Consider the following 9,901-nt stretch of genomic DNA (forward strand, 5'->3'; position numbering starts at 1 on the left):
ATAATAACATTGGATTACTAGTTTTCTATGACACACCCATTAGTATATACAAATCTGATGACATAAATTATCTCATTTGATATTAGTGACATGTCCTTTTTTTATTGAAATTAGTTTTGGTTTCTAGTTTTAATTTTAATAGTCTTCTAGGGCGTTGAGAAATTAACTCTACTTTCTTTGAATTATGTCGAATTTAGGTTTTCTGAGTTGTTTAGTGTTTTTTTATTTTATTAATCTACCGTCTTGGTTTTTTTGGTTCAAATACAAAACTTGAAATTCGGTTCAAATACACGCAGAAAACACACTTCCAGCAAAAAATATCGTCAGGTGAATTTCTGGCTCAGTAGTCAACCACGACAGTACAGACTGTTTTTGTTGTAGCATGAGCGACGACATGTTTTTAAAGTTGACACAACCCGTTTCAACTACACGTTTAACATTACCCGGTTAGGTCCAGTCTGGACACCCGCACACCCCAAAGAATGTTGATTGATGGACATCAAATCTATATATTGTGTTGCAACTCCTATTGAGTTGGTCAATAACTAAAGACTAAGCAGTCTTTATTCTTTTATCTCAATTATTACATAACAGAACCTAATCATAAAGGATAAACAACTTCAACCATCGCATTAACTTCCGAACAAAATTTCAATACACATAGCAAAAAACTATCTAAACCTCTCATGTAGTCATCTTTTATCAAACATGTCTGATACTAAAATTACTACCATAAAAACCTAAAACACAACAAAATCTCAAAATCTAGAATAAACAATATATGAACATCTGAAATCACTCGAAACTTAAAAATAATCATAAAACAATCAATCATGATTCATGGTTGCACTGTACAACCACCAAAGTACCTTAAACAGATGGTATATTCGAAGGAGATTGAGGCGATCCAGGATCAAGTAGAAAACTTCTACTACAATAAGATCGAGAAGTACTAGAAGAAGATGCTAAACCCCTCGCATCCCAACTTTGATTTAAACTCCTACGCGTTTTACCTCTACTTGTTCTCCCTTTCTCATCTTCTAAAGCTTCAACAAAACCATTATGCGTGGGGTCTGAACACTCGTATAAAAGCCTTAAAGCTTGTTTAATCGAAGGGCGGGCCCGCCCTTCTCTTTGCGTACACCACTTTACTAGCGTGATAAGTGTTTGAAGTTGGTCAAAGTCAAAGGAGTTGCCGATAGTGGGGTCCACCAGCTCTGTGATTCGTGATTCTGATGTCATTAGATTTTGACATGATTCGACTAAGTTTTTGTTGTCTTGTATGGCTCGTTTAGAGGTTATTAGCTCTAGTAGTACAACCCCGTAACTGTAGATGTCACTTTTTTCTGTTAGTTCTTGTGTTACCACGTACTCGGGGTCCATGTAACCTGAGTGTAATTAAAAGATTGGAATCTTTTAAGAGGGATGGCATTGTGGCATTCCCGGAGCAAAAACAATAGGGTTAGGGCTGTAGATAAAGATGCCAGCCGTCAACTCGTTTAAAATTACAAATTATACATTATAAGATACAAAATCTTTGAATTATATGACAATGAGTATAGAAAAAATTTGGTCAAATTTTATTTGGCAGATCTATACCTAATAAAATAGTAGCTATCCACTACCGCGTGTCACAATTCTGTGAGCCCAACCAATTTTTTCTAGCTTCTCTTATTCACCTTTCACCCCTTTGTAATATATAAATTTCAACTTGCAAACTTAATGGAAACTTCATTTATTTAATATTTTCGTTATTCAACCAGTGTATGTAATGCACGGATATCTAGTCTAGTGTCAAAACATATAAATAAACATGTGGCCTTCCAATTGACATCCACACTTGTAAAAACTCAATGAAAAGGTTCTTTATATAAATTTAGGGACACAATCAGCCAATCATGCAAATAACAGATATATTTGTTAAAGAAAATAAAAAATCCGGGGAGTTTCGGATGAGTTATTAAAGGTTAAGGGATTTAATCATGTAAGTAAATTCAGTAAATTTCCAAACTGTATGAAAAGGTTCTTCATATAAATTTAGGGACGCAATCAGCCAATCATGCGAAAAACGGACATATTTGTTAAAAAAAATAAAAAGTCCGAGGGGTTTCGGATGAGTTGTATAAGTTAACGGATTTAATCATGTAAGTGGATTCAGTAAATTTCCAAACTGTATTTTTCAACATGCGCCCAATTTTATTTCAGGTAAATAGCTTCTTTATGCAAGAAAAAACTCATCAGCATGACAGCATTTTGAAAAAAACTGACAGGGTAGGTACACTAGTTAAGATTACATGGTCAAAACTCAAAATCTCGTCATTATAGCTGGCATGTCATTAGCTTTGACCATGCTTTCTTTCCCCTCTGAGATGGAACCTAAAAGGCTAACTTGGAAGATGAGTATATAACCTTAAATTCAAAGTAAACAGTAGAAATTTGGCCTAAGTTGGTTGCTTTCATTGATTTTTATGCATTTATAGAAAATATTGTTGTACTAACCTGGAGTTCCTCTGATCTCTGTGTTAACTGGTTCAAACCGTATGGATCCATCTTTAGATGCGTATGCAAGGCCAAAGTCTGCAACCTGGATCACAAATAATAAAACACGAAGCAGTAACTTATTATAGAAACTTTGATTAAAAAAACCCGACACCTAGGAAATCCATAAATGATAAAAGTAACTGGTCCATGTCTCGGTAGTTATATTTCAGGGGGTCCATTTTCTTTTAAGAAATAATATATTTGTTTGTTATTAGTCTTCTGGGGCTTTTAGCAAAAGCTTTGCTTCCAAATAAGCACCACACTTGTTCCCAATTTTAGCAACCAACTTTATTAGATACAAACAGCAACAAATGCCGGGGTTCAACTGACATCTGCTGTGACCTTTAATAGTTAATTTATAAATAAAACTAAAAAAAAGATCATTTTTCAAACTTTTAATTACATACACATATTTAAATCGGCAGAAACATTGTATATGTGGAATTTTATGTGACCGCGGATGTGGCATCAACCAGTGCCACGTCAGCAAATACAGGTAAAACCGATTCAGTGTAGGTAGCTAAAATATGTAACAAATTGTCAGTTGGGATCTATTTTACGCCTAATTTTAATTTGTTGTTAAAATCAAGAAAAAAGGTGAAGTTTGTTTCTAATTCGTGCAATTTGCACTATAATTGTCATCAAGTCATTACCTTCGCTACCAAATTCTCATCAAGTAATATATTGCTGGACTTGATGTCTCTATGGCACAAAGGTGGATCACAGTAGAAGTGAAGGTATTCCTGAAATGCAAAAATCATAAAATGATGACAAAAGGTAAAAAATATATGTTTATAGAATAAGTTGTTTTAACAAACAAATACTTGAGCTCCTTTAAGTTAACTAATTTTGTTATTATTACCAAAGCGTTTGCCACGTCAATTGCAATTTGAATTCTTGTCTGCCAGCTCAGCCTAGGCACGCCCAGAGCTATACAAAAGCATAATGATTTTAGAAATTAAAATAATCATAGAATCAAAGAAATAGAAAAACAAACTGTGAAGATGATCCTTTAAGCTCCCATTTTCCATATATTCATACATGAGAAACCTGCCCCAAAAGTAAACTTTTAAATGCTGATTAAGTAGTATGTTTTATTGTGCTAAACAGTATTATTACAATAATAATAATCTGAATAATTACCTTTCGTGTTTTTGAATGCAGAATCCTTTCAAGGCAACAAGATGGCGATGATGAAGTCTAGCTAAAAGTTCAATTTCTCTGCAGAATTCTTCTACAGCCTGTTCTGAAACTTTATCCATGTGTTTAACTGCTACTGTTGAACCATCATTCAGTTGAGCTTTGTATACCGTCCCAAACCCCCCTTGTCCAATAATGGTATTAAAATTGTTGGTTGCTTTTTTCGTCTCTTTATAACTGAACTTTGTGAACATAGATGATGGACCTGCATAAACTTATTCCCTTACAAAAAAGATTTTTTGGATCTTAATTTAAAACATCAATATTTACAATTAATGAATGAGTTACCATCTTGGAACCTTTTTGTTGGCTGAGATTTTGCTTCCGTTAAGGTTTTATCAGTTGTAATGTCGTGTTCTTCAAGTTCTTTACTTTTTCTGCGAATAAGAAAAACCATTAATACCAGCATTACAGCAGCTAGTGCTGTAACTGCAATGCCAATAGCAGGAACCAGTGACAGATGGTAGGAATGGTGTCGAATATCAGGTACGGTCATAGAGAGCTGACTTGGGCCCGAGTCAACAAACGGGCTTGGAGGTAACTCAGGAGAAGATATAGGTGCTGAGGATCCTGTAAAGGCAACAAATAAACACAACAAATCAACAGTTAATATCAGATCAAAAAATTGGTTTGTCTGTAAGAAACTAACATGCTTTCTGTATTTTCTTATAAAAGTCCTTTAACAATTTTCTATACATTTAAGTCCCTCACAAAGTCACATGTCAAATTTGAACAAATTGTGAATTCTTTTTACTTATTAATATTACACGAGGAAAAATGGAGATGAATAATGTTTTAAATTGGACAAGTGGCAAGACATAATGCGTTCGGTGTTCATCTTTTCTTTTCCATTTTGTTAACTCACTAAGTTGATAAAAACATACAATTTTTCAAAAATAATACAGCAAAAGTACATGAGCGTGGAAATTTAAAAAGGTTTGTAGAAATTTAAACTCATTAAAAGGTTATAAACAAATTATTTATATCGCTATTATAATGTTGTTTGTCGAATATTGTTTTCATGATTTCATCCAATCAAAATTAAAAAGATAATTTTTTTTCAAATTTAACATGTTAAGGAACTTTTATGATAAAAAACAGTATGTATATTGGTTTTTATGTGCAAAATATTGTTAAGGGACTTTCACTAGAAAAAAACAAAAAGTATGTTGGTTTTTATGTGCAAAATATCGTTAGGGGACTTTTATGATAAAAAGCATAAAGTGTGTTGATTTTTTATGGTATTTGCCATAAAACAATTAGTCGATTCTATACTATATTAAACTCATAAAGTTTTCTCTAAAACCAGCTTTACCTGAATTGCTACCGAGTCCTTGAACTCCAAAAAAACAGTCAGCAATCTCATCAGCCGCCGCATCATCAACATGGCTAGCAATAGCAACAAATGTTGCATCCCTACAAGTGCTCAACGTGGTATTATCTGCAGCTCCCACTAAACTCCTTAAAAACAAAATTCCAGCATTCAAACACTTTTTACAACGCCCCTCGCCTAATGGTGCTCTACAATTTAAACTGACATTAGAAAACTTTGGAGATTGATGCATCTGATTGACGGTTGTTATTCCAAGACACTCATAATTGACAGGAATTTTCGTCCCAAATCCACAAAAAGCTGTAGCATTTTTTGGCATGCCATACGTTTCTAATGTTTGTGATATAGTTTGGAGACAGGTATTAGATAATTCTGGTGAAACTCCTAGGTTGTTGGTTGTGTTTGCATAACGAGCAATCGAGACTGCAATAAGGGCGTTGATGTAACAACAACTTGCTCTAGATTCTGTGTCAGAACAAATGACGGCAGCACGTGTGAAATTCGAGCCATTTATATCCAAAGGGCAACCTGCTTTAATAAGTTAAAAAGGAAGCAAATTAAATATGAGACAAACTAATCCTTCATGAAACACACAGGTACAAATACAAAGTGAACCAATCACCAAATGAAGTTGCCAATTTAGTTCAGTATATGTCTCTATGATGGACCAAAAACACACTCACTCTTCATTGTAAAAGATTTCAGATATGTTCTCTACATATATCTGTGGCATTCCACCAAGTAACATGAATTTCAAAAATATTCTAAAAATTCTATTTGTGCCAATGTACCGCGTATATGAAAAAGTCTTTAAAACACTAGAAAGGAAATAATTAATGTAACTCAACTGTCTATGTACTCGTAAAATCAAAGAGAAAAAAAGAAACAAAACTGTGATCAGATTGCTCAAGATCACCAACCACAAACACATATCTATTTGATCCAGAAATAGTTTCTACGTTAAAAACCACAACCGGTTCAGACGCGCTTCACAGCTTGTACAGTACAACCTTCTAATTCTGTAACACTAAAACCTGTTCTACACATTTCCAGCCAATTCAAAACCCTAAACAAAAGCGCTACGAATTTAAATAACTTTATTCACATTTTCCAACCGGTTAGGGTTTCCGAACCGCTGATTTGTATTACTAAATCTACACATCTATCAATTAATCATTAACAATTACAGCTAAACGAATCTTAAGTAACTCAAATGCTCTAATCATCAATAATTTGAAATTGAACGAAAATGTAACAATATTATTCAAATTCAAGGCACATTAAGTTAACAAGTACAGAAACTCGTAACAGGATTCACCTGAAGCTGCTGCCATTGCAGGAGACACCTGCATTTCTACAAGCAACAGCAGAAGAGACGGTAAGAGTAAGAGTAGCATCCTCCTGTATTCCGCCATTGTTGTTGAGAATGAGGTACGGAATGCGTAACTTAGCAAACGAGGTGAGGAAGAGAGTGGAATCGTGTGTGCGTAAGTTAGTTAATGAGGTGAGGAAGATAGTGGAAATCGTGGGGTGCGTAAGTTAGCAAGGTACGCTTACGTTAGCGAAGCGTGCGAGGGATGCTTTGACTGTTTACTGACTCCGTGACTTATTTTTTAGTATTTTTTAAGGGTTTTTACATGCACCATATGTTTTTCCAAAACACTCATCCAATCCAACAAGGATTGGACAATTATTGGTATATTGGTTACGTCTTTTGGAAATATGTATTTTTTTTTTGTCTTTTTGTTGTCTTTTTTGATATTTTATTATGTTTTTGTCTTTTTGTTGTCTTTTCTTTTTCTTTTATTTCTTTTCTCTTGTTTGTTTTTTGTATTAGTAATATTCAAAAAAAAACTTTTTAAATATTTATTTTTTTTAAACCAAGTTTCGGGTATAATCGAGTAAAAGTCGAACTTTTCGTTTTAACGAGCTAGTCACTATTCAAATCACCAAATATATTTCCTAACATGTTTAACTTATATTTCATTTTATATTATTTCAATTTCTAAGTTTGTGGTGTGTTGGAACCAAACTTGGTTTAATACAAAGATCGAGTGGATTTAAATTCGCTTAACCGGAGTTTGTGACTTTTTTAATAAAAATTCTCAAACTTGCTTAAGTTACTAATTTTATTGAAGTGATTCATATATTTAAATAAAATTGTTTGACGAGTTTGAATAATACGAGGATATAAATGAATTAAACAAAATTAAATACTCAAAAATACAAGTTTTTATTTATAAGAAAGTTCCGAATTGCATTCCCGAGTCGGGTAAACATAAACGGATACAAATACGAAAAATCCGAGATTTTATAACGACGGTAGTACGACGACGACGATGATGCTGGGGATAAGCCCACCACACGCAGACGAGACGACGACGTAGGTGGTGCTGCGGTTTAGATTTTCTTTTGTGTTTAGTTTTTTTTTTGGAACTCGATGTTATGTATTTAATATTATTATATAAATATTGTTTTGTTTATGTTGTTGTGTTTAAACTTTAAAATTGTTGTTTCGTTGTAATTTCAAAACCGATGAATTGAAAACAAAAAATTATTGAAAATAAAAATTAGTTACATCCCCACTAACACAAAAACAAGACAAAATAAAAAATAAAAATGAAACAACAATTTTAAAATTGAAACGAAACAACGTAAACAAAACAAAATTTATATAATAATATTAAATACATAACAATGAGTTCGAAAAAAAAAACAAAACACAAAAACAAATCTAAACCGCAACACAACCCGCATCGTCGTCTCGTCTGCGTGTGGTGGTCTTATCCCCAGCATCATAATCGTCGTCGTTCTGTCGCCGTTGTAACATCTCGGATTTTTCGTATTTGTATTCGTTTATGTTTACCCGACTCGAGAATGTATTTCGGAACTTTCTTATTATTAAAAACTTGTATTTTGAGTATTTAATTTTGTTTAATTCATTTTATATCCTCGTATTACTTAAACTCGTCAAACAATTCTATTTAAATATATGAATCACTTCAATAAAATTAGTAGCTTAAGCAAGTTTGAGAATTTTTATTAAAAAAGTCACAAACTCGGGTTTAAGCGAATGTAAATCCACTCTATCTTGGTATTAAACCAAGTTTGGTTCCAACACACCATAAACTTAGAAATTGAAATAATATAAAATGAAATATAAGTTAAAAATGTTAGGAAATATATTTGGTGATTTGAACAGTGACTAGCTCGTTAAAACAAAAGGTTCGACTTTTACTTGGTTATACCCGAAACTTGGTTTAAAATAAAAAAAATATTTAAAAAGTTTTTTTTTTAAGATTACTAATACAAAAAACAAACAGGAGAAAAGAAATAAAAGAAAAAGAAAAGACAACAAAAAGACAAAAACATAATAAAATATCAAAAAACACAACAAAATGACAAAAAAACACATATTTCCAAAAGACCTCACCGATATATCAAGGATTACTCAATCCTTAGTAGATTGGGTGAGTGTTTTTAATTTTTTTTAGTGTCTCTGGTAGGACCTTTTTTATGCTCAAAAAGAAGAAGACGGTCGAATGTATTTGGTTGTTGCTACTTCGAGAATATTGGTGTATTTACTATTGTACCCTTATACCCTATATATTTATATTTCAAAATTTAAATATTTAATACATCATGATTTTTACTTTAATCTATGGGTTAGTGTGTGCTTTTAAAAAAATAATAATAGTTTTTTTTAGTGTCATTTTCATAATTAATAATATGAATAAATAATATACGCTTTTAACTTATTTATTTATCCTTAATCTACATTCTTTAACTTTATAAAAAAAATTCAGTTAAAACCTATATTATTTATACTAGAAAGGTGTTTGTGCGATGCTGGTGGACACCCAGACATTTGTAACCATGTAACATGTTATTTTTTTAATTGAAAAATTATAACAATATCATACTCAAATTAAAAATAACAAAATACTCATTTTTATTGTATAACTTTTATGTGCTTTAGAGTCTGGTTACATGTATATGTGACTAATGTAATTACCCTCTCTAGTTAATTAATCATTTCCTCTCCTTATTTCTCTCTAGTTCATTTCATATTTATCCCTTTTTTTCAATTCTTTTTTATGAATTATTAAAGATAACTTTAAATGTTATATATTCCATAATAGATGCTAGAAGATAATTAGCTATTTTTTTGTTTGATTGCGATCATTGCCAATAATGAAAAAAAAAAACATTGCATTTTAAATCCAAGACTATTGTAACAAACGATTCACGTACTTGTTGACTTGGTGGTTTTTAAGTGGGACTCTTTAAAGAGGTGGTCATCTCAAGCATGTTGTGTTGTGGAATAGGTCTTCATGGTAATTGGTAAATTCTTTAGCTTTTCTAGCAAAGTAGCAAGTTACAACAAACATTTCAAAAACAGTCTTTAAAATACATCTTGTTGATTACGGTGTTTCACCAGTTAAACTGAAATGGATACATTTGATTATGTTACGAGCTAATAAACATGATACAAGTGAACTAGCCAATTTTGAACGATTTACAAGAGCAAGTCGTATTTGGTGGAAACTTACGATGCTTGGCTCCTTCGTTTGCTCGTCATTTGTTTTTTTTTATTTTAGGAACGGATGTTTAAACTAGTAAAGGCGTAAAGCTCTAGAATTATAGGTTTAACAACTTATTTGATTTTTAAAATATATTCAAGAATCGAGAGAATAGAACGATTATATCTGAGCTTTGTTATCTTATTTTATAAATATTTGAGATATTTCTAATTATTATCTTAAAACATGTGATTTTAAGTTGTTTAAATCAGGAACGGGCCTATCAACAAAGGTTGGACACAAC

At 32.1% G+C, this 9,901-nt stretch overlaps 1 protein-coding gene across 1 annotated transcript; it reads right to left on the reverse strand.

The window, feature by feature from the left end:
• Positions 1-841: 841 nt before the first annotated feature.
• Positions 842-6,653, reverse strand: LOC143609242 (putative receptor-like protein kinase At1g49730). The gene is made up of 9 exons (XM_077084049.1): positions 6,393-6,653; positions 5,057-5,602; positions 4,030-4,311; positions 3,685-3,946; positions 3,539-3,591; positions 3,404-3,471; positions 3,195-3,284; positions 2,500-2,584; positions 842-1,388 (listed from the first exon to the last, which is right to left on the reverse strand). The coding sequence occupies exons 1-9, from the start codon at positions 6,487-6,489 to the stop codon at positions 871-873; spliced, it is 2,001 nt and encodes a 666-aa protein (XP_076940164.1). The 5' UTR covers positions 6,490-6,653; the 3' UTR covers positions 842-870.
• Positions 6,654-9,901: the final 3,248 nt, after the last annotated feature.

This window comes from Bidens hawaiensis, unplaced genomic scaffold (assembly GCF_021521415.1).
Source record: "Bidens hawaiensis isolate Kalapana, Puna unplaced genomic scaffold, B.hawaiensis_p1.1 tig00419516_1, whole genome shotgun sequence".
Taxonomy (NCBI): Eukaryota; Viridiplantae; Streptophyta; class Magnoliopsida; order Asterales; family Asteraceae; genus Bidens; species Bidens hawaiensis.

What these genes read in the sequence shown, in the direction of transcription:
- LOC143609242 (XM_077084049.1), bottom strand. Translation starts at nt 6,489, where the DNA reads ATGGCGGAATACAGGAGGATGCTACTCTTACTCTTACCGTCTCTTCTG. An exon ending in AGGACTCGGTAGCAATTCAG is followed by an intron (nt 4,312 to 5,056) that starts GTAAAGCTGGTT and finishes TTGCCTTTACAG; the next exon opens with GATCCTCAGCACCTATATCT. An exon ending in TTGACGTGGCAAACGCTTTG is followed by an intron (nt 3,285 to 3,403) that starts GTAATAATAACA and finishes TTTGCATTTCAG; the next exon opens with GAATACCTTCACTTCTACTG.